Genomic DNA, 23,165 nt, shown 5'->3' with positions numbered 1-23,165 from the left:
TGCTTTTTACAGACCCTGAAAGCTTTGTTTGTGCGCTGCAACAAAAGAGTGGGCCTTTCCTGCCGGCTTCGGGGAGAAGCTTCCACTAACCTGGATCCAGCCCAGCACCACGCCCAGCTCACTTTGCTCCTCTTCCACTTCCTTCCACACTTAGAGTCTCTAGTGTTTTCCACACTTCAAAAGGGTAGAGTGGTAGCCAGAGTCTCTCCCCGAGACATCATCTCAGTCCTTGCTACTCAAAGTGTGGTCCCTGGACCAATGGTGCAGGAGGCTTGCTAGAAAGGCAGCTCCTAGGTTCTGGGCCTTAGCAAGGTCCCCGGGGAATGGGTTTGCCCATTAAAGTTTGAGAAGTGTGGCTCTAAGTCACTGAGAAAAAAAAGAGGTGGCATCTGAAGCCTGAAGAGGGAAAGTGATCAGCCCAAGATTAATGTGGTTCCACACACACCTGGTGGAGAGCTGCTGGACGCCAGTCCTGTGCTAGGCGTGGTGGGTGAAATCGAAAGCAGAGCTCCTGGTGTCTTCAGACTCAGTCATTCTTTCTTGGGGGGCTTCCCAGGTGGCACTAGTGGTAAAGAATCTGCCTGTCAGAGCAGGAGGTGCAAGAGACAAGGGTTCGATCCCTGAGTCAAGAAGATCTCCAGGAGTAGGAAACGGCAACCAACTCCAGTATTCTCGCCTGGAAAATTCCACGGCCAGGAGCTCAGGGGGCTACAGTCTGGGGCGCAAAGAGTTGGATGCGACTGAGCACCATGTGTATATTCTATCTTGCACCGAACTCGGCCTTGCTGACCCCGGGGCCTCAGCAAGTGTTTATTGAGTGAATAAGACTCTTGAATTCCAGCCCTGGGGTTTCTTCCACTTCACTGCAGCTGCCTTCTATAATTACCAGGCTTCTTAAGTAACCTGTAGCACTTTCAGACAGAAATAAACACGTTTCTTAAGGAGGGATTTAGAGAGCGGGCTGTATCCTTGGTTTTACCAACTCTGGGCTGCAGAATCCCAAGACTCTAGTTGTGAGAAAAGGTTCGGGTGATCCAGAAATCCATGTATCAAAAATGATGGAGGGAGCGCGTCTGTACCAAAGCAAGGTAGATGTCTCTGAGGGCTTCCCTGGTGGCTCAGTGGTAAAGAATCTGCCTGCCAAAGCAGGAAACCTGGGTTCGATCTCTGGGTCAGGAAGATCCCCTGGAGAAGGAAATGGCAACCCACTCCAGTGTTCTTGCCTGGAGAATCCCACGGACAGAGGAGCCTGGCAGGCTCCGGTCTGTGGGGTCGAAAAGGAGTCTCACACAACTTAGTGACTAAACAACAGAAATGTCTCTGATGAAGTGATGTAGGACGCCTAACAGGTTCAAGTATCAGTACCCCGCTCCACCTCGCCAAAGGTCTGCTGATAGTCCTCATGTCTGTGCTGGTACTCAATTACTTTTGTTAAAAGATAAATAACACTTCTGGCTCTTTTCTTTTTGTCCCTTTCCGACATTCAAGATATCAAAGTGGGACTTAGTGGGTCCTCTTCTGTCCAGATGGATGTCTTCTGAGTGTTCCAAGCGGCTCTTGTCCCCTGAAGTCCGATCTCTTCTGGAATGTCTCGTTCTCTCTTTAGGGGCTTTTCCATTGATTTAACATTTGCTGTTAGGCTTCCCAGGTGGTGCTGGTGGTAAATAACTTGCCTGCCAGTGAGTGGGTTTGATTCGTGGGTCGGGAAGATCCCCTGGAGGCAGGCAAGGCCACCCACTCCAGTGTTCTTGCCTGGAGAATTCAATTGCCAGAGGAGCCCGGGGGACTACAATCCATGGGGTCACAGAGAGTCAGACATGACTAAGTGACTTATCAAATCACTTTTCTTTCTTTTTTTTTTTTTTTCTTTATGTGTTTTCAGAGATGCTAGACTTAGTAATTGGATTTTAATTTAAAAAATTGTATTATTTTATTTTTTAATTGAATATAATTGCTTTACAGGGTCATGTTAGTTTCCGCTGTACAATGAAGTGAATCAGCTTTAGGTATACACAAATCCCTTCCCTCGTGGACATCCCCACCCCCCAACCCCACCCATCTGGGTCCTCACAGAGCACCGAGCAGAGGGAGATGCTGCCTGTATTTCTGAGGACTTAGCTTCTCCGTTTTCTTGTTCATCAAAATGGTGACTGTGCAGTGCACCCTACTCTGCATCTGTGGTTCCTCTGGTTGCTGTGTTTTTTCTGAAAGCTAAGTATTATTCTGTGTGATGAAGGGGGATAGGTTTTAAACTTCTTTGCCTGGAAGCAGTCACATACCACCTTGTGTCCAAATTGTAAATTACTTTTCAGTTGGGGAAAAAAAACATGTTGCCACTGTAAGTTTCTCTAACAATCTTATTTTGCAGTAATAGCTTGGATGTCAACACTCTTCGAGGCCACTGAGATGGGTGCTAAGCTTCTCTTCTTTATTTATTTTTGTTGTCCTTGTCAAACTCTTAAAATATTGTGCACTGGCGTTTTCCAAAGCACAATGATACAAAGTGGTGTTATTCTTGGGAAAGTTAGAGACAAGAACTGAGGAATCCATCTGTGCCTTGCGTTGGTCAATTTACTGGCATCTAGAATAATTGTGCTCTTTTTTTAAATAATAAAAATAGCAGTTGCTCATTTTTTGTGGCTTTTTCTTAACTTTGTCAGACACTATTTAGCGTCATCAATAGGGCTTATATCACTGACTCGCTGCCACCGCACTGTGAGATCCACGTCCTGTACAGAGGAGGGGACGAGCCGGGGCAGCACTGAGTCACTCGTGTAGCTGTTACTGCCAGCAGCAGGGCGTGAGCTCTGGTTGCTGAGACCCTGGACCGTGGGCCCTTGCCCTTTCCATGTCTTGCCTCTGGATGTGGTGGTCACTCTGGATCTCAACATTATGTTGCTGACATGTTTTTCTCCCCCAATAAGTCTTTTCCTCCTAGCCTAGTGTTTCAGTTGTATATTATTGTATAGCTCGCTCACTGGCTAACTCTCCCAGTTGTGTCCAACTCTTTGCGACTCTGGACTGTGCCCTCCAAGTGCCTCTGTCCATGGAAGTTTTCAGGCAAGAATGCGGGAGCGGGTTGCCATTAACGCCTCTGGGGGATCTTCCTGACCCAGGGATTGAACCCGCGTCTCCTACGTTTTCTGCATCACAGGCAGATTCTTTACCGCTGAGCCTTCGAGGAAGCCCATTATTGTATAACAAATAGTCCCAAACATCAGATCAGATCAGATCAGTCACTCAGTCATGTCCGACTCTTTGCGACCCCATGAATCGCAGCACACCAGGCCTCCCTGTCCATCACCAACTCCCGGAGTTCACTCAGACTCATGTCCATCGAGTCAGTGATGCCATCAGCCATCTCATCCTCTGTCGTTCCCTTCTCCTCTTGCCCCCAATCCTTCCCAGCATCAGAGTCTTTTCCAATGAGTCAACTCTTCACATGAGGTGGCCAAAGTACTGGAGTTTCAGCTTTAGCATCATTCCTTCCAAAGAAATCCCAGGCTGATCTCCTTTAGAATGGACTGGTTGGATCTCCTTGCACTTGTGTTAAAAGATAAACTGAGGCATATCAAAAATTCTGAATGTATTTGAGCAAAAAATCCATTCTAATTGGGCAGTGCTACACTTCCTAACCAGAAGTGGTTAGGAGTACTCCACCCACTAAAACTAGGGCCAAGACTTTTTTAGACAGGATGCAGAAAGAAAGCAGGGAAATTATTTGATTGGTTAAGGCTTAAGCAGTTGCCATGTTTGAGAAAACATAGTTGGTTGTGATTGACGGTCCTTAGGTTTTGATTTCTTAACCTTGAGGCATTTCAGGGTTAAGTTCTGGTTTGCTGAGAGCGGCTACAAGGCATTAGAGCTGACTCAGTCTAATGGGTCAGCTCCTTGTCCCCAACATGGCTTCACTGGACAGTTCTCTTGCTGTGGATCAGACAATTCAAAGGAGCTCAGGGCTCCCAGGGGCGTAAAAGCAGAAGCTGCCAGACCCTCTTAAGGATTCGGTCTGGAACTGGCATCATTTCTGCTACCTTCCTTCGGTTAAATTATGTCACAGGACAGGTACAGATTCGGGGGTGGACTGCTCCAAGGTGTGGTTCATTGGGTCTCCTGATTGGAGACAAGCTGTCACAGCTGGCCAGCGTGAATTGTCTGGTATAGGACAGTGCTTGCGCACTGAGTCTGGAGGCCAGATGCGGATTAAAACCCTTGCTTTGTCCCGTTTCTACTGTGTGATGTTAGATAAGTGACTTACACATCTCTCAGCATCCAGTTCTTTCCCTGTAAGAGTGGTGAGCTAGTAGTTTATTCCTTTCATGGACTGCAAGAATATCAAACCAGTCCATCCTAAAGGAAGTCAACCCTGATTATTCATTGGAAGGACTGTGGCTGAAGCTGCCACATTTTGGCCACCTGATGTGAAGAGCTGACCCACTGGAGAAGACCCTGATGCTGGGAAAGGTTGAAGGCAAAAGGAGAAGTGGGTAGCAGAGGATGAGATGGTGGGATGGCATCACCAACCCAGTGGACGTGAATCTGAGCCAACTCCAGGAGATAGTGGAGGACACAGGAGCCTGGCGTGCTGCGGTCCATGGGGTCGCCAAGAGTCGGAGACGACTTAGTGACTGAGCAGGAACCATAAGGTAGGTCACAGTCATGGCCACTTATCGAGTATCGCTCTGTGCCAGGCACCGTGCTAAGCACTGCACATTTCTGACCTCTCAGAGACCCTGTGGAGTGGCTCCCATTGTCTTTCAGATCAACAGGGAAATTCAGACACAAGGAGAGGATGTCACTCGCCCAAGTTCACCCGGCTGGTAAGGGATGGCACTGGGATTTGAATCCAGGCTCCCAAGTCTGTGCTCTTCATCACGCTCTGCGTTTCTCGAGTGGCTCCGTGAGACAGCGATGACACAGGCGGGTAAGGCGCTCGGCGCGGCGTGTGGTACAGTGTAAACGTACCGAGTCGGCAGTGGTTATGAACGTCCGCGGAGGCGCATCACCCTGAGAGGCCCAGCGTCGTCATCATCGTCTTTCACTCCTTGTCTAAAATGAGTACAAGCTGTTCGTCTCATTGAAAATCACGTGGTCCAGTGTAGCATTCCCATTTCAGACGTATTTGGGCTCATCTTCCATGTAGTTTCCTGAATTTGCTTTTGTCTGCAGCAGGGGGAGTCTCAGGCTTTCCTTCTAGGAAATCATCCTGGATCGATGCTCAGCCTCCAGCATGTTGCTGTGGATGAAAATCTATCTGTCCTCTGAAGATGCGGCTGATTATCTGGGCTTTAGTGCCTGAAGCTCCACGGCGATGTTTAAGACCCACTGGGTTGCTCAGAGCGATATGGGGTATTGAAACCTGTAGGTTTGTAATATGTGTTCATATTCTTCTGCCCTTGTCTCTTGGTTTTCAGATTTGAGCCATTTCCTGACATTGTGAATCTGTTTGTATATCTGCTTCCTCTTTCTCTCTTCTAACGTATGAACTGTTAGCTGTCTGCTGGGACTTTTTTTTTCTCTCATAGAATGAAGGCAGCCTTTCTGATCCTTGGGTCTGGCTAAGCATTACTATAGGGCTTCCCAGGGGGCATTAGTGGTAAAGAACCTGCTGCCAATACAGGAGATGTAAGAGATGCAGGTTTGATCCCTGGGTGGGAAAGGTCCTCGGGAGGAGGGCGTGGCAACCCACTCCAGTATCCTTGCCCGGAGAATCCCGTGGGCAGAGGAGCCTGCGGGCTATGGCTCATGGGGTTGCAAAGAGTCAGACACGACTGGAGTGACAGCTCGGACGCAGCACGGTTATGGCTGCAAAGGAAAAGGGTTATCCCCCCTTCCTCTTTGGTTCTCTTCCGTTACATCTAACGCAGCAGCAAGTCCCACTGACTGTGCCTCCAGACCATAGCCTCAATTTGTCTCCTTACTCGCCATCAACTCTGGTGCCTCTTTCAAACGTCTTCCGTCTGAACTACACAGAAGCCCCCTCCCTGGGGTCCCAGCGTACACGCTTCCCCACCTTTGGAACACTTTCCATGCAGCGTTTGACCTGATCTTGAGAAGTTTCATCCAACTATGCCATTCCTTTGCTCAAAACCCTCCAGGAGTCTCCCATGGCGTTTGCACTTAGCGCGGACCTGCCTGATCTGGGTGTACTTCTTCAACCTCGGCCTCCGGCCCTCTTCGGGCTGGGTGTTCTTTGCAGCACTCCTCACTGTCTGGAACTATTTCCTGTTTGTTGTGTGATCTAACCTCCATCTCCCGTCCCCACCAATTCCCCCTCCTGCAGAGAAAGCAAGCGACCAGGGCAGAGACTTTCCTTCTCACTGTCCTGTACCCAGCGTGTGAAACGTGCCTGTCACATGGAATTTTGCATGAGTGAAGGCAGAAGCTGCTCCTTTGTAGGGAACTCTAACTTCTTATATGAACCGTTTCCATAGCCTTGGCTTGTTTTTTTGACTGAGCAGCGAGGCACGTGGTGTCTTAGCTTCCTGACCAGGGATCAAACCCGTGCCCGCTGCGGTGGAAGTGGGCTGCCAGAAAGTCCCCATAGCTTTGGCTTTTCATCACAGGGACGGGAATCTCTTGAATCCTGGCTCAGCTACAGAAGAAGAATCTTCCATTTTATATAAAAAAAATCAGCTACCTTAGATTTCCTAGAGCTCCTGGTGATGTTCTCCCAAGTCATTCCATGAGCGATGTGTGAAGCTGGGGGGAACGCAATGATTTTCTCTGTCTCATAACCCTCTCACGGGCTGTCTTTCTCTGTCATCCCTGCCCTCCATGGTGAGTGGGTTGGAGGGAATGACCCGTGACACAATACAGCCAATATTTTCTCCTCAAATAGTCTCCTTTTTTTTTTTTTTAAATACTGTTTATTTTTTAACAGAAGGATAATTGCTTTGCAGTACTGTGTTGGTTTCCACCAAACATCAACATGAATCAGCCATAGGTTGACCCGTGTCCCCTCCCGCCTCCCCCCTCCCACCCCACTAGGCTGTTCCTGAGCCAGGTTTGAGTTCCCTGAGTCATACAGCACATTCCCATTTGCTCCCAAATAGCCTCTTAATCACCATCCATTGGCAGTGACTCTTTCTCATCAATCTCTCTTACCCTTCTCCTGGCAAGCCGGTCCCTGTGTCGCTGCTTTCCAGTGGAGATCACTCTGAAACCTGAACGCTGCACGCTGGCCCTGTGGCTTGGGGCTGTGTGTCGCTGGTCTGCAGTGGAGATCACTCTGAAACCTGAACGCCGCACGCTGGCCCTGTGGCTTGGGGCTGTGTGTTGCTGGTTTGCACTGGAGATCATTCTGAAACCTGAACACCGCGTGCTGGCCCTGTGGCTTGGGTCTGTGTCCTTTGTCTTCACCTTTCATCACAGTGATCCTTTTCCACGAGGAGTTTCATTTCCTTCACAAAGCTCGTGTTGCCCTACTGTTCATGTGCTTCACACACTTTCCATCTCAGCCCCTATTGATCCTAATCGATTTTTCTAATGATTTAATTAATTTCAGAGCAGTTTGAAAGTAGCAATGAAAAGGAACAGAGAAGAAATAAAAATAATTGGACCATTAAAACGTTCGACTGTTTCTGGATCTACATAATAAGAGATAAAACCAGAAAGGGCCTTGAGCAACAAGGCCCGTGAACAGTTTTCGGTGAAGATAACTTAGCCAAGTGGAAACAATACAGAAAACGAATGTGACTTCTCATCTATTGTTTCAGATGACTGCAAGGTTGCCATTGAGAGAGGAGACACCTGGGAGAAGAAAGCAAGGAATAGGCTAGGCTTAAAAACACTTTTGAGGAAAGAACTTTGTGTGTGTGCTGAAACAGGAAGCTGTGTGGAAGTGTAATCGAAAGTGGGGTCCAGCTGCTCAAGAGCCAATAAAGAGGCCAGGTTGGTGAGAAGGAAAACTCGCTCTATTTTGGATGCCAGCAAACCGCGGGGAAGGGTGGACTCCCGTCCAAAGGCCGATTCCCCCCACTGACAATCAGGGGCAGAAGCTTCTGTGGGTTGACGGAGGGGCTGCACGCCGAAACAGCACAGTCAGCTCTGAGAGTCATCTTGAAACGGGTCATCAGCGGTCTGACCAGCGTCACCCTGATTCTTTTAAAAACTTTTATTTTTAGTTGGAGGATCACTGCTTTACAGTATTGTGTTAGTTCCTGCCATGGATTCTTTTAGGGGTCGTTAAGCTTCAGTTCCAAGGTCAGTTTGTTTCCATTTCTTGAGGCCAGTTCCTGGAACTGTGGCAGCTCATGTCAAGACTACAGCCTGGTCATCTTGCAGTTCGCTTCTCCACCTGGTGGGAGTTTCCGTATCTGTGAGGCACCTCGTCGGACACGGCTCAGAGTGTTGTACATAGCCCTTGAGAAGGAACCAGCGGGCCTTGACTACGCTTAACGACCGTGCGGTTTTTATTTGGTCTCCTTTGCCAGTGTCCCTTTGCCTCTGTGCTTTTCTCACTTCGCTGATTAAACTATTCTTTGGCTACAGCTTTTCCACAGACAAAAGCCAGGCAGAGCATATGGCAGGGGCTCGGTGTGTGTGTCGGGGGGAAGGACAGTTCAGTTCAGTTCAGTTCAGTCGTGTCCGACTCTTTGTGACCCCATGAACCACAGCACGCCAGGCCTCCCTGTCCATCACCAACTCCTGGAGTCCACCCAAACCCACGTCTATTGAGTCAGTGATGCCATCCAGCCATCCCATCCTCTGTTGTCCCCTTCTCTTCCTGCCGTCAATCTTTCCCAGCATCAGGGTCTTTTCAAATGAGTCAGCTCTTTGCATCAGGTGGCCAAAGTATTGGAGTTTCAGCATCAGCATCAGTCCTTCCAATGAACACCCAGGCCTGATCTCCTCTAGGATTGAATGGCTGGGACTGTAGGATCCTGCTCTTTTCAGAAGCATATAAACAAAAGTCTGTCAGCTTTTTCAGGAAGGTGGATTGCTAAGAAACCGTGAACCTGGATTTAAAAAGCTGTTGAGTATTGAGACCTAAAGCAAGTTTCAGGCCAGCATCCTTGCAGCAGCAGGAGGCAGAAGATGGCAACCCCTAAAGTGTGCAGGCTCCCCAAAATCCACTTTAGGCACGGCCAGGATGGATAATGGAAAAGGGAGCCCCTCCAAGAGGGAAGGGGCAGAGGCTGCAGAGAGCAGCCCAGAGAGGAGTTCCAACCAGAAAGCAGAATCGAGGTTGAATAAATGAACGTGACCTGAGGCCCCCATAACGCTCTCCCCTCGGGGGTCCAGACCTGCTCTGGGCCACGATTACTGTGTGTTTGTGTTTTTACCCTTTCTTGTCAAGGGCATCCCTGGTGGCTCAGAAGGTAAAGCAGCCACCTGCAGTGCAGGAGACCTGGGTTCGATTCCTGGGTCGGGAAGATGCCCCGAAGAAGAGAATGTCTATCCACTCTAGCGTCCTTGCCTGGAGAATTCCACGGACAGAGGCTACAGTCCACGGGGTCGGAAACAGTCAGACACGACTGAGGGAATTTCTTTCCAGGCAAGGAATTTCAGTGCTGTTACTCTGTCCCTGTGCCACGACTGTGTACTGGGTGCGTGTGGTAAGTAGTGGGTGCTGAGTTTGCACAAGGAGACCTCTCAGAGAATACTGCATCATTAGCATATTTTTTTTCCTCCTTTTTTTTGGCTGTGCCCCGAAGTTTGAGGCATCTCAGTCCCTGGCCCCAACCGGGGATTGAACCGGGGCCAAGGCAGTGAAAGCCTGGAATCCCTGGGCCACCAGGGAACTCGCACGCCACTGGCCATCTTGAGCTTTGGGCTGGACAGGTAAGTGTGAAGGGAAGACTGAAACTGGTATTTGCAGATCGGTGGAGCAGGCGGTGTTAGAGACTGGTACTGTTTACCAAACCCTGCTTCTTTTGCTTTATGATTATTTACACAGTAAATAGTAGTCCCTTGAAGTTAAATGGAGCCAAGGCACTGCGTTCTGCCTGCCAGTGAAACAGGACTTGAATTTATGGACGGTGCCTCCAGTTTTTGCCCCCACAACCCTTGAGGCCTCCACACTGCAGAGAAGTCAGTGGAGGGCTCTTTGGCCTCAAGGTCCTTGAACAACCACGTGGATCAGAGCCTTTGACATGCATTGGTGTGTGACGTGAGCAGGATATAAGCCTTTACTATGTGAGAGAGCCCAGCAAACACACCTTTATCCTACCGAGGTTTTGGGATCACCTGTGATCACAATGAGCCTACCTTGACCAATGAAGTCATCAAATTTGTGCAGAATGAAACATACAGGATACGCATTGGTTGCACCGCCTTCCAGTTTTTTTTGCACCGAGTATTTTCAGAGGGTCTTTGTAACTAAAAGCTGACTTCTGAGTGAGGCTGGATTTTCTCAATGCCGCATACTGTTCTTGTCCCCTGAAGTCAGGGAGTCCCCAGGTATGAACATTATTGAGTGTCTAAACTGGGAACTGCTACTTACTTGCTGGGCCTCAGTTTCCTCATCAGGAAATGGGTAAAATGAAGACCTGTCTCGGGATGTGGTGAGAATTAAGCCCATTAATTCAAGTGTTGTGCTCAGCACAGGATCTGGTCATATACCATGCTCAATAAATGTTTCATCACTATCATGATCATCATAAATTGCAAGGCTTTGGTGGGCTGCCGTCCGTGGGGTCACACAGAGTCGGACACGACTGAAGTGCCTTAGCAGCAGCAGGGATAGATAGCACTGAGTGAGACAGACACAGTCTGGCCTTCTGAGATATCTGCTCATTTCACGGCCCTGAGTTTTGATCTTGAACTTGTTCAATACAGTGTCTTTTAAGTCCTTTTTTTTTTTTGGCCATGCCACATGGCATGTGGTATCTTAGCTCCCCAGTCAGGGATCGAACCTGCACTCCCTGCATTGGAAGCACAGAGTCTTAACCACGGAACTGCCAGGGAAGTCCTTCAGTCCTTATTTTAAGAGAAAGACATTGCCCTTCTCCAGAAGACTCCTGAAAACATTGGCTGGGGTTGTGTCTGTTGTCTCCATCTGAGCGTTCTGAGTCAGTGCGTCCCCTTAAGTGGCTTTACGCTGCGCGTGCAGCATTTATCTGTACTTTGGGGCAACTGGAGTGGGAGGACTAGAGGGAGATCAGGATGTGCATTGGTGGAAAGAACCACTTCTGGCTTAGAGCCACGTCCTCCCTAGAGCACTGGGATAGCCACGGCTGCCTTCGTGCCTACAGAAGTCGATTTTGCTTCTTCTTTTCCTGTCTCTGTTCCCAAGGTACACTGTCCAACCGTCTCATTTCTAATGATGTGTAGGCAAGACTTGCGAGATGCAGCAGGTTTAAAAATCTCTCCTTTTTAAATTTTCAATGATTTATTTTGGCTGTGCTGGGTCTTTGTCGTGGCATGTGAGTTTAGTTGCCCTGAGGCATCTGGGATCTTAGTTCCTGGGCCAGGGATTGAACCTGTGTCTCCTGCATTACAAGGCAGATTCTTAACCACTGGACCAAGTGGAAGTGTTAGTCGCTCAGTCATGTCTGACTCTTTGCGACCCCATGGACGGTAGCCCATCAGGCTCCTCTGTCAGTGGGATTCTCCAGGCAAGAATACTGGAGCGGGTTGCCATTCCCTTCTCCAGGGGATCTTCCTGACCCAGGGATCAAACCCAGGTCTCCTGCATTGCAGGCAGATTCTTTACCGTCTGAGCCACCAAGGAAGTCCCCAATCCCTTCCTTAAAAAGAAATACATTAACCTATGAGAACAGAGATTGACACTGCGCCAGTGAGGGCCTCATCCACCCGCTATGCTGTGCATGTCGATGCCTGGTTTACTCGTGTGTCTGAGCTGGTGCCCTTGTGACCATATGGCTGGCATGGACCATCTCTCAAGCACACCCTCCTTAGTGACGTTAACTAGACAGGCTCACCCACTTGCCTTGGCATGCTTTGCAGATGACCCAAGCTGCAAATACCAACACATATAAGACATATGCTCTCTTCTTTGTATAATTCCAGGCACCAAAATATGCCTACACGTAGTGGGTGTGTGCATACAGACGCAAGTGTATTCTTTTCTGCCTGGTAGAAATATGCTTCTGTGAGGTTCCATCTACTCCCACACAGAACCTCCCTGGCTGGCACTTCTCCTAATTATTCCGTCCACTCCCTCCCCATGGACCCTTGGTGTGGATATTTTGGCACATTTGCTGGGTTCCTCCTCCTTTTTCTCTCCCTCTTTCTCTGCCTGCCTCCCGCCCCCTTCCTCCTCTCCACGACTCTTTAGAAAATTTGTTAAACTATACACTCTTTATTAATGTATATGTATGAAAAATTCTTCCTAGTTACAAAAGTGCATGGTTATAAAATCATCTCCATACAAAGGTTGGCATCGTCCCACTCCCCGCCCCGCCCTAACCCTCCCGCCCCCAGACCATAGTCCTCCACCGTCGAGAGAGCTCCCTGGGTCCAGACTCTCCAGCCAGTGTGCTGCGGCAAACTCGAAGGTGCTCGGCAAAGGACCTTGCAGCCTGCCTCCTCCCCTCCCCTGCTGCCTCCTTCTGGAGCTGGGGAGAGCAGATGAGCTTCTCCAGCTTTGGGAAGATGTTCTTTGGAGGAATGGACAAGCGTGTCTCCCGGTACCCTTTCAGAGCTGGAACCAATGTCAGAGTGATACAAACAAAGACATCTCTAGGGGAAAATGGGGCCCTAGGTCTCCCCTGATGGAGAAGTAGCTGTCCTGATCTGTTCAAATTCCATATACCAAGTTGCTCAAAAGGATCCGGTAAACTATAGCAACTTGGGTGTGTGTTCAGTCACTCAGTTGTGTCCAACTCTTTGCGACTCCATGGACTGCAGCTCACCAGGCTCCTCTGTCTATGGGATTTCCCAGGCAAGGAGACTGGAGTGGGTTGCCATTTCATTCTTCAGGGGATCTTCCCCACCCAGGGATCAAACCCATGTCTCCTTAATTGGCAGGCGGATTCTTTACCATTGAGCCCCCCGGAATGCCCCTGGCAGGTAGGGGACCATCATCAACAAGGGTTTCCTGGAATCCCTGTGGGGATGGAGATACAGGTGAGGGTTTGTCATCAGGTGTGCAAAGATGTGGTGTCTCTTCTAAAGAACAATTTTCTTGGCCTGGACCTTGACTGTGTAGCCCTGTTTGCTGTCCTTGGGCTTGGCATGCCTTTATCTTCTGTTATAAGGGCAGCTCTCTGAGGGGTAGGGGGGCAGGCAGGATGTCATTAGGCTGCCTCAGTTACATACTCATCTCTCCTGTATTTTCTGAGCGGCTGTTCCTACCCCTAGCCTGAAAGGATTCCATCTTACTGTTGTAAGCCGTACAGTAAATAGGCTGCTGAGTAGACCACATCAGAGAACTGAACTCAGGCTCTAGAGAGACGGGAGCCATATCAGGAGACACCAGCAACCACAGAGCCCCACGCACAGACACATGGACTCAGAGATACCCCAAGGCTCACACATTAACCAGCCTGGACAAAACCAAATGAAACCTTGCAGGAGCCACATCATGGATCCTTGGTCAGTAGGGTTGTGGGAACGATACCAGCCAGGACTGCTAGATTATTTCCAGAAGCTTCCTCTAGAGGCTTGCTTTGAGAGCCTGTTCAAGATGATGGTGATGAGGGGCAAGGGAGAAGCAGGGAATTCCACGCCAGAGGGAAGTTAACTGCATTCTACATTGTGATTTATTAACTGGGGACCTTTTAGTAGCTGGCGAAGCATCTATTCTTTAAAAGCCTGTATCCTATTCAGAAAGGTTTGCCGTCAGTGGGAACTAAAGAGTATTATTAGAGAGAACATTTGATCTCAAGGGTTGGCTTGTTTGGTCTAGTCCTATGCAAAAAAAAAAAAAAAATATCCTGTCTTAAAATATGTTAACTATATTTCAGCAAACCAGAGTCTCTAAGACATTATGATAGATGTATGTGATGCCCCTCTGTGGTAGGTTTAACTGTGTTAGGACTGTTATTTCTAACAGTTCTTCCCCACATACTCTTTTTGTTGTTGGCTGGACCCGCAGAGAGCGAACCTGGTCTGCCGGCCCCTGGACACAGTGGAAGAGGGTGGGCGCGGTCCTGTTCCCATCGTCAGGGAGCAGGGTTCTGGCCCAGACGTTGTACATGAGACGCAGAGGAGACAAGGTTCAGGCAGCCCAGTCCCAGCAAAGTGTCGGGCACTCTCGGTGGACAAGCTCAGGCAAGCAGGAGTCGGGGAAGGCTTCTTGGAAGATGCCCTGTCACTCTCCTCCCTTCATGGGTGAGGCGAGTTTACTGGAGCCGAGGGCAAGGTAGAAAGTCCCCGATTTAATCTCATCTCTGCCCATCTTGCCAGCATATGCGACCGGGTCCTAGAGGGGACCCCTGTCCTGCAGAGGCGACTGCTTCCTGTTGCCTTTGTATCTCTTGCAACACAGACAGAAAGGCTTAGGCAGGATGGGGAACACAGCTTTCTCTCCTGTTTCCCAGAGGTCTTATCTTCTGCACGACTGCCACCACGGCCACCAGCTCTGATGTGTCGTTGATACTTTGCAAGTCAGGTGTCTTCTATGATTTGCCCTGATGCGAGTACCTCTAACCTGCAGGATGTCACTGCCCTTTATTTAGCCTGTCGACTGGGACCTTCACAGCTGGCTGTGAATTCAAGGGCCCCCCTGCCAAGCCCTCTCAGGCATTTTCTTCCTCAAGCATCCAGGAAAGCCCTGGAAAGCGGACTGAGATGGAGTTGAGTTGCCACCCTGCCACGCAGACAAGTCGTACCTGCTCCGGAGTCCACTTTTCCATCTGTAAAATAGGTGCAAGGGTGTTTGTGGTTTGCCTCCCACCCAGGTCGTGAAAAGTCAAGAAGGATAACAAAGCCCTTCACAAACCGTCCCGCGCTGAACAAAGACGTGAAAGCTCATGATCACGACGATGAGACCGACGACGACGAAGATGATGTTGCTAACTGTGCTTTGCACGTGAAGTTCCTTGATTTTTGACTGACCGATTAGACAGGGTACCCTGAATGGAACTGCCCAGCCCCTTCCTTCTAGAGTAACCTGGGGTAGGAGACTCAACCCGCTCCAATTGAACCATCTGTAAAATGGGAGTAATTATACTCACTAGGCAGTGTTGCTGGGAGAACTGCAATCAATGAGTCGACAGACTTACAAGCGCCCCAGCAGAGTGCCGGGTCCTTTCCGGGAGCTTCATCCAATCGGAATTGAACTTAGAGGGGGTTAGAGGACATTGTAATGTCCCCCAACTTGAATGGGGTTTTATTTTGCTTGTTAAGTAGCATATGATTTAACCTGTCTGAGCGTTGGTTTCTTCATCTGTAAAATGGGCACGATGATGCTTACCTCAGCAGATTGTTGTGTGGGTGAATGGGAATTGTCTCTGGAGAGAGCCCTTCACCATGCCTGACTCCGGCAGGTGCTGGGCAGTGAACAGCTCTCTCACCCTCATGCTGAAACGGGCCGTGTCTTCGAAGGAGGATCGAACCCTCCTGCGGTCACGACTGTGGTGGCCGTCTCCATCAGGCCTCGGGATCACGCTGCAGGGCTGCACCGCGGGGTGTCCTGAGGGACCCCTTGGTGTGGGCACAAGGAGTCACAGGATGGAGCGTCCCAGGGCGCCAGGACTCCTGCCCCCCTCTTCGGAAGCCCACGCTTGAGTGCCAGGCAGGAGGCGGGGGAGGGTGCGGGTGCTGCAGGGGTTCACTGCCTGGACCTACTCGTCTGCGGAGACAGCTGGCCATGTAGGATGGGGCAAGGGCGGTCAGCGGGAGGGGGTCTCACCTGGCGGCTGCCGGTAGCAGGAGGCTTAGGGGGCCGGCGCAGAGGCGTTGTCACCCTTCAGAGGCAGGGGTGGGCAAGGCCAAGAGCTGACGGATCGAGCGTCCGGGGGGAAGTTCTGGTCCCGTCCTGCTCCGGCTCTGTACTCTGAAGTCACAGTGATCGCTGTCACTCTCCACACGCCACGCGTGTCATCGGCCGGTGTCTGCCCTCCTCTGTTTACGGACAAAGCAGACGTTCCTTCTGATGAGGCACTTCACACATCGCCTCCGTTCTTGTAACGCTCTCGGATTTTCTCGACGGTAGACGACCCGTCCTCCGGGCCTCCATCACTTGACGTGCTGCCAAAACGCCTTGAAGGGAAGAGTTCCGGCTTCCCGCTCCTCTGCTGGAGCTCAGGGCCCTGGGGGCCAAGGTGGGGTCTGATCCAGCTGGCAGCCCCAGTTCCTAGCACAGCGCCTGCCCGCCCCCCGGAGACGCGCACATAAAGGTGGCTTCGTGACCCTGCCTGAGCCGCGACGGAGCTGACCGGGGCCCCGCGGAGCCGCAGCGGGCGGCCGGGGAAGGTGTCCTGCAGCCAGTCGGCCGTGGCGGTGGACGGCGTGGAGGGGCGCCGGGCGCCCGCGTCAGATCTCCTCCTCCTCGCTGGCCTTGCTCCAGCGATGGCAGCAGTTGGCGGTGATGCCCAGGAGGAAGTTGGTGGCCACGGACGCGATGGAGACCACGAAACCCACGAAGGCGATGAAGAGGTAATCGTCCAGGGTCAGGGTCAGGTGGCAGGCCTTGAAGCTCTCCTCCGTGAGCGAGAAGAGGGGGGCACCTTCGACTTCCGGGGGCCCGCGGCACTCAGCCAGCTGAGAGTCTGCAACACAGAGACGGGGGCGAGGCGGGGGCTTGAGGCCCTGGAAGGGAGGGCGGGAGGGGAGAGCCCCCCACCCCTTCCAGGCGGAGCTGGGATTTTACTGAGTGAGTTCTGCGTGCCTCAAGTTTCACTCACCGTCTTTAGCGCCCTCAATAACCCTCAGCTCAAGGATTTTTCGACCTACTGAATATTTCTCTAGAGGTGGCGATGACTGCTTGGAGACGTTAGTAATTTGCCTCAAGTCCAGTAGTCCTTGCTAGAGGCAGATCTGAGGCTTTGGGGGGATTTCAACATTATCTGCCTCTCACAATAACCTCCCAACCGGTCTCCAGGCTTCTGCCCTTCAACCATCTCCACTCTGAGATGGTCCTTTTAAACAACAAGCCCTACCTAGAGACTGTCAACCCGAGGGAAGTCTAAGTTAAATAGAGAAAGAGAAATATTATAGGACATCGCAGATCCTAAAAAAAAAAAAAAAAAAAAGATGATGCAAATGGACTTACAAAGCAGAAACAGACTCACAGACTTAGAGAATGAATTGAAGGTTACCCTGGGGGGTGCATGGGGTGGGGAGGGACAGTTAGGGAGTTGGAGAAAGTGTCAGTCGCTCAGTCGTGTCCGACTCTTTGCAACCCCATGGACTGTAGCCCACCAGGTTTCTCTGCTCATGAGATTTTCACCCAGGCAAGAATACAGGCGTGGAGAAACCATTCCCTTCTCCAGGGGGATCTTCCTGGCCCAGGGATCGAACCCGGGTCTCCTAACTTGCATAATATTGTACGTCAACTGTACATCAATATAAAGGAAATAAAAAAACAAGTGAAGCCTGCCAAGTCACTGTCTGCTTGGAACCCTCCCTGGCTTCCTCCGCTTCCCACAAGGACCTTCCCCGTCCCTCCTACTCTCCTCCTGGTTTGCTCTGCTCCATCCACTGTCACTTCTCAGTCCTTCTGCCTTCACCGGAGCTCGTCCCCTTTCAGGGTGAGGAGGGGGAGGCTTTGCATTCGCCCTAATCCTCTCGTCCCCTTGGGAGGGGGTTCTTCCTGCTCCGATCTCTGCATAGCTCTGTCCCTCACTTCCTTTGGGACTTTGCTCACATATCAGCTTATCAGTGAGGGCTTCCTTTATGATTCTCTATAAAGTAGCAACCCCACTTCACCTTTCTCTGAGCATTCTCTATCTTATCTGCTCTGCTTATTATTTTTTTCCAGTGTACTGATCACCATCTCCCAGTTTGTTATCTGTTTGCTCCCTTTGAATGTAAGTTCTCCCTGTAGCACCCTTACCATTAGAGCAGGGGCCTGTCCATGTGAATGTGCAATTAACCTTTGTTCACTGAATCTGAGAATGAATGACTCTGTGCAGTCCAAAGCCGGGTATCTTTTTATGACCCATGTGACTCTTCCAGATACACAAGAATGTAGGGTTGAGTATGGGCTCCGAAATTACCAGCCTGGATTCAAATCCCCTCTTTCTCTCTCCTTGGGCTTCCTTAATGGTTCCATCCCTGGGTCAGGAAGATCCCCTGGAGAAGGAAATGGCAACCCCCTCCAGTCTTCTTGCCTGGAGAATCCCATGGACAGTGGAGCCTGGAAGGCTATAGTCCCTGGGATTGTAAAAGACTCAGACACGACTTAGTGACTGAGCAACAACATCCATCATGCATTTGTACGTGGCTGTCAGTGGTTCCATCTTACTCTGCCTCAGAAGGGAGAGTGGCAGGTGGGTAGCAGTTCTGCCTTAAAGCCAGGTATTCCTTACTCAGGGCATAGATACCAATCAAATGTTCACCCGGGACAAGTCTTTTTGCCTTTCTGGCTCTTATGAAGAGGGGCGATATGTAAGAAGTGGATCACTGAAGCTCAATGTCTAAGAGAGTCAATACGAAGGAGCTTTTAAAGCTATTCGGTACCTAAACGCTGTGTATTCATTCTGCAGTTTTTGAAGGAAAAGAATAAAATGCTGGACTGAAATCGACTCCCTTGAGAAGTGGATGAACATGATTCTGAGAAATGGATTCTTAGAAACGGAAAGTCAGGTTCAGAGGGAGGGTGAACCTCCCCCCAGCCCCAGGGCTCAGGCGCCCCTGTAGGCTGTGAGCACAGTAGCCCAGACCCTGCGGAGGACAAGATGGTGCCTGGGGTTGACTATCAAGACATCATTGTCTTGGAACCGGAAGATGCTGAAGCCCAAAGTCTCTCGCACGCATGAGTGGGGTGGTGGCGGTCCATCGTGAGGCTGGGGGGTGTGGGAACCCTGAGGGTGATTGGCAGAGCCCTCAGGAGAGCAGCACAGGAGCCTGCGGGCTGACAAAGCCCTCTGGTTAATTCAGGGACCAGCCTTGAACCTGATTTATATCCCAAGGGGGTCCTACGGCCCTGTGTGTGGGGATTTGTCCAAAATGGAGGGACAGTAATAGGAATCCCATCAAGAGAAGGGGAGGAGGAAGCAGAAAAAGACCAAGTGAAGGGGGTCACCTCGTCCTCCCTACACCAGCAAGTTCTTTGCCCCCAATAGGAAATTATCCTAGAGATACGGGGAAAACCGTGTTCCGCGGAGGAACAGGGAGGGGGCGTTTCTGGCTGCGGCCCGCGGCCAGCCACGTGGCCTCCCTGGAGGGCGGTTCCCCTTTTGCATGGACACCTGGGACCCCTCTCCCGCTCGCTGGGGCCCTGAGCTTCCCCAAAAGGCAGCGGGGACCTCGGGGGACCCCAGGACAGAAGGAGCCCCTCCGTGCGGAGGAACCCAGCGGGACAGAGGCTGGGTTAGCAGGGGGCGGCTCCAGGCCGCCAGCCGCCTCCCCCCACCGTCACCCCGCCCTGGGCCCCAGCTGGTCCCAGAGGACTTCCTCCAGCAGTTCTGCGGGAGCACGGGAACCCCGACCACAGCCCTCCCCCCACCCAAACTAGTTCGATCCTGGGCTCCCCACCCGGTCCTCCTCCCGTCCCCACCTCATTCAGCGTGGCTCTTTCTGAACACCCTCCACGTCCAGGCTCTGGGAGAGCCCCTAGGGGGGCCCCACCAACCCCGGGCTGGGGCTGCCATTCTGCTGGTGATAGGGATGGGGTGGTATCAGGGCTCCACCAGCCGACTGGTGTGGTTCAGGCTTCTGCAGGCCCCGGTCCACTCCCCATAGAGGCTGGCTCGGAAACTGCCGCGGAACAGCGTCTTGTCCCAGACCTGAGCCCTCCACCCCAAGCCCAGACCTAGCAGAATTCGCAGAGGCCCTTCGGCTGGCCCGGAACTCAAGTCCCGACCCCTCCTGTTAGCCTAGAACCTGACTCATCAGGATAGATGGCCAGAAGGCCAGGGTTTGAATTCTGACTCCAACCCTTAACAGTTGTGGGACCTTGGGCAAGTTTCCGAACCTCTCTGAGCCTTGGTTCCTTTGTGTGTGTGTGTGTGTGTGTGTGTGTGTCTCATCAGGGTTCTTGTGAGGATGTGATGAGCTGGGTATGAGGTGTTAGTTGCTCAGTCGTGTCTGACTCTTTGCAGCCCCATGGATGGTAGTCCACCAGGCTCCTCTGTCTATGGGATTCTCCAGGCCAGAATATTGGAGCGGGTAACTATTCCCTTCTCCAGGGGCTCTTCCTGACCCAGGGATGGAACTTGAGTCTCCAGCATTGCAGGCGGATTCTTTACCATCTGAGCCATCAGGGGATGAGTTAAAACATAATATATTTAGAATAGGGCCTGGCGGATAGTAAGTACTAAAATAAATAGGGTGAGCCATTTCTGTTTCTTCTAGTATCCAGCATACTTAAAAAGCAGTCTGGTAGAGTAGCACAGAGCTTCGCAATCACATAAACTTGGGTTTTCTCCACGGCTCTGCCACTGTCTATGAAAGCGTCTCTGGCCAAGTTGTTTCATTGTTCTAAATCTCAGTTTCTTCACCTGTAAAATGGGGCTAACAAGAGTGGGGTCCCATGAGGTAACACCCGCCCAGTTGGAGGGTCGTGGCGGTGCTCCATAAACACTGTTGGTTACTAATGAGCTGCTCTGACTTTCTCTCTGTCTGTCTGTCTCCCTAGGTCATCAGTACCACGGGGGTGGGTGAGGGTGGGGTCTGTTTTATTAAGCAGGGTCCCCGGCACCGGGCACGCACAGCAGAGACTTGGGTATCTTCGACAGTGCGGAGGAGGCCAGCCCAGGTCCTGATCCTCCCTAGGCCGGGTCTCCAGCCCCTCCCTCTTCTCCCCCCTAGCCTTTGCTCTGGCCTTACCTGCGGTGCAACGCTGGATGCGGTTCCGCAGCCACTTGAGCAGGGGCTCCATGGGGCAGCCGCACACCCAGGGGTTGCCGCCAATCTGCAGGGTCACCAGCCCAGGCAGGCCTTCGAGGGCCTCGAGGCTGAGGAAGGCCAGGCCCCCGAAGCTGAGGTCGAGGTCCCGCAGCTGCGCCAGGCCCTGGAAGGCGAGCGGGTGCACCCGGCGCAGCCCCGGGTTGTGGCTGAGGTCGATGCGCATGAGGCTGTGTGCGGCCTGGAACATGCCGGCGGGCACGTGGCTGAGGTTGTTGTAGCTCAGGTCCAGGTGTGCCAGGCGCTTGGCATGGAGGAAGAGGCCCGCGGGCAGCTCCACCAGGGAGTTGTTGCGCAGGCTGAGCACACGGAGCTCCCGGTAGCACGTGAGGTAGCCAGGCGGCACGGCGGCGATGCGGTTGTGCGCCAGGCTGAGGTTGCGCGTGTCCACGGGCAGCTCCGGGGGGACAGAGAAGAGCCGCTGGCCGCTGCAGTCCACCGCCTGATTATGGCACGTGCAGAGCACCGGGCAGCTGGCGCCGCCGTCAGAGGGAATCACCCCAGCCGCCACAAGGAGGGGCACCAGCAGCAGGGCGGGCCGCGGGGGCCCAGGCCAGGGCCGGTGGGCCCAGGCATCGCCCATCTTCAGCTGCGGGCAGCAGTGGTGCTGAACGGAGCCCATAGGGACTGGGGCTCTGGCGGTGGAATCAAGAGTCAGCCGCTCAGAAGGGCAGCTGCTCCCTCAGGGGCTGGAGCCCTGGGAGGTGGGGCTTGGGAGCACTGGGGGTCATGGCTTAAGCCTCTCCCAGGGGCCTCTGGGCACCGGAGGGCTCCCTGGGTGAGCGCCACTGGAGGTCCCCTTTGGAGACTAGGGGGGCTCGCCACCCAGCCGAGGTCCCCCAGGGTTGGAACAGATGATTAGAGCTCGAGAAAGGGAGGACACAGGGATGTGGAGGGACCAGCTGCCCGCACATCCGCGAAGGGCCTCTGGCCGCCTTTGGGGTCCTTGTCGCCCATGACTGTTGGGTGCTCCCCGCCCTCCACCTCCGTGGACCGTGTCTGAGAGCTGGGAGGGGTGTGGGGGACAGCAAGGGTGCCTTCAGAGGGGCCTGGCAGATCCCAGGACGCCGAAGCCCAGTCCCAGGCCTGGGCAGACGAGGCGGCCAGGGCTGCTGCTGTGTCTCCTGCCCTCGGGGTCTCGGAGGCCGTTTCCCCCAGGGGCCCAGGGGGCTCGAGTCCGGGAGGGCCGCGGGGTGGCCGTCTCGGGGAGGGATCCCGGGGTGAAGGGGGTCTCCAGGGGCCTCTGGCCGCCTCAGTCCGCGGGCTCAGTGTCTTCCGGGGACCGCGGGAAGGGGAGGACCCAGGCTAGCCGCGCTGTGGGCTGGTGCGGCGGGAGGAGCCCCGCGTCCAGAGGCGCAGGACTAGCGGGGCTCAGGCGAAGGTCCCCGATGGTCCCCGGCGGGCTCAGCGTTCAGCGAGCGGGGACAGACGCCCCTCTGCCGACAAGGAAAGCACTCAGGGGGCCGGCCGTGTCCCCGGATCCCCCGTCCTCTGTCCCGGCTTCCCGCCGCCTCCCCACCCCCGTCTCCTTGTTCTTTGCATCCCGCCTCTGCGCGGTGGGCACCTTGCCCCACCGTCACATCCAGGTCGCCCGCTGCCTTCCCACCTGGCCTGCGGCCCTCCCGCGGCCCCCTCCCTGCCCAGGGCTCTGGGCTGGGCGCAGCGCGTTTGCTGCGTCTCCTGGCCCCGCCCCCACCAGCAGCAAACGCCCCACCTTTGAACAACTCTCTAAGAAAAATGCACACACTCTCTGTCTGCACCCCCTTTCCACACTCAGCACTCACATCTCTCTCTCTCACACACACACAGACACACACACACACGCACACGCAGACACACACAAACACAGACACACACACAGACACACACACACAGACACACAGACACAAACAGACACACAGACACAGACACACACACAGACACACACACTCACACACACAGACACAGACACACACACAGACACAGACACACACGCATACACCCCCACACACACAGACACACACACACAGTCACACTCACACACACTCACACACACAGACACACTCATACACAGACACACACAGACACACACACATACACCCACACTCAGACACACACACACACACACACACACACACACACACACACGCGCGCGCCTCCCCCATGATATGCCGTGGCCCGCGCTCACCCCCCCCCAGTTTCTCACTCCTCCTGCACGCGCTCCTGCAGAGCCGCCACTATCTTGCACCCCGGTGCACCCCTAA

The 23,165-nt window shown here is 52.7% G+C and overlaps 1 protein-coding gene across 1 annotated transcript; it reads right to left on the bottom strand.

Annotated features, from left to right (window-relative positions):
- Window positions 1-16,376: 16,376 nt before the first annotated feature.
- LRRC55 (leucine rich repeat containing 55) lies at window positions 16,377-21,736 on the bottom strand. Its single transcript, XM_010842226.1, has 2 exons — window positions 20,845-21,736; window positions 16,377-16,622 (listed from the first exon to the last, which is right to left on the bottom strand). Exons 1-2 carry the CDS (start codon window positions 21,542-21,544, stop codon window positions 16,387-16,389), a joined length of 936 nt encoding a protein of 311 aa, XP_010840528.1. The 5' UTR covers window positions 21,545-21,736; the 3' UTR covers window positions 16,377-16,386.
- Between the last annotated feature and the right edge of the window lie 1,429 nt (window positions 21,737-23,165).

This window comes from Bison bison, unplaced genomic scaffold (assembly GCF_000754665.1).
Source record: "Bison bison bison isolate TAMUID 2011002044 unplaced genomic scaffold, Bison_UMD1.0 scf7180017864173, whole genome shotgun sequence".
Taxonomy (NCBI): Eukaryota; Metazoa; Chordata; class Mammalia; order Artiodactyla; family Bovidae; genus Bison; species Bison bison.
The sequence above is the reverse complement of the archived record's forward strand: the minus strand, read 5'-3'. Positions and strand labels throughout refer to the sequence as shown.

What these genes read in the sequence shown, in the direction of transcription:
- LRRC55 (XM_010842226.1), bottom strand. Translation starts at nt 21,544, where the DNA reads ATGGGCTCCGTTCAGCACCACTGCTGCCCGCAGCTGAAGATGGGCGAT. An exon ending in CATCCAGCGTTGCACCGCAG is followed by an intron (nt 16,623 to 20,844) that starts GTAAGGCCAGAG and finishes TCTGTGTTGCAG; the next exon opens with ACTCTCAGCTGGCTGAGTGC.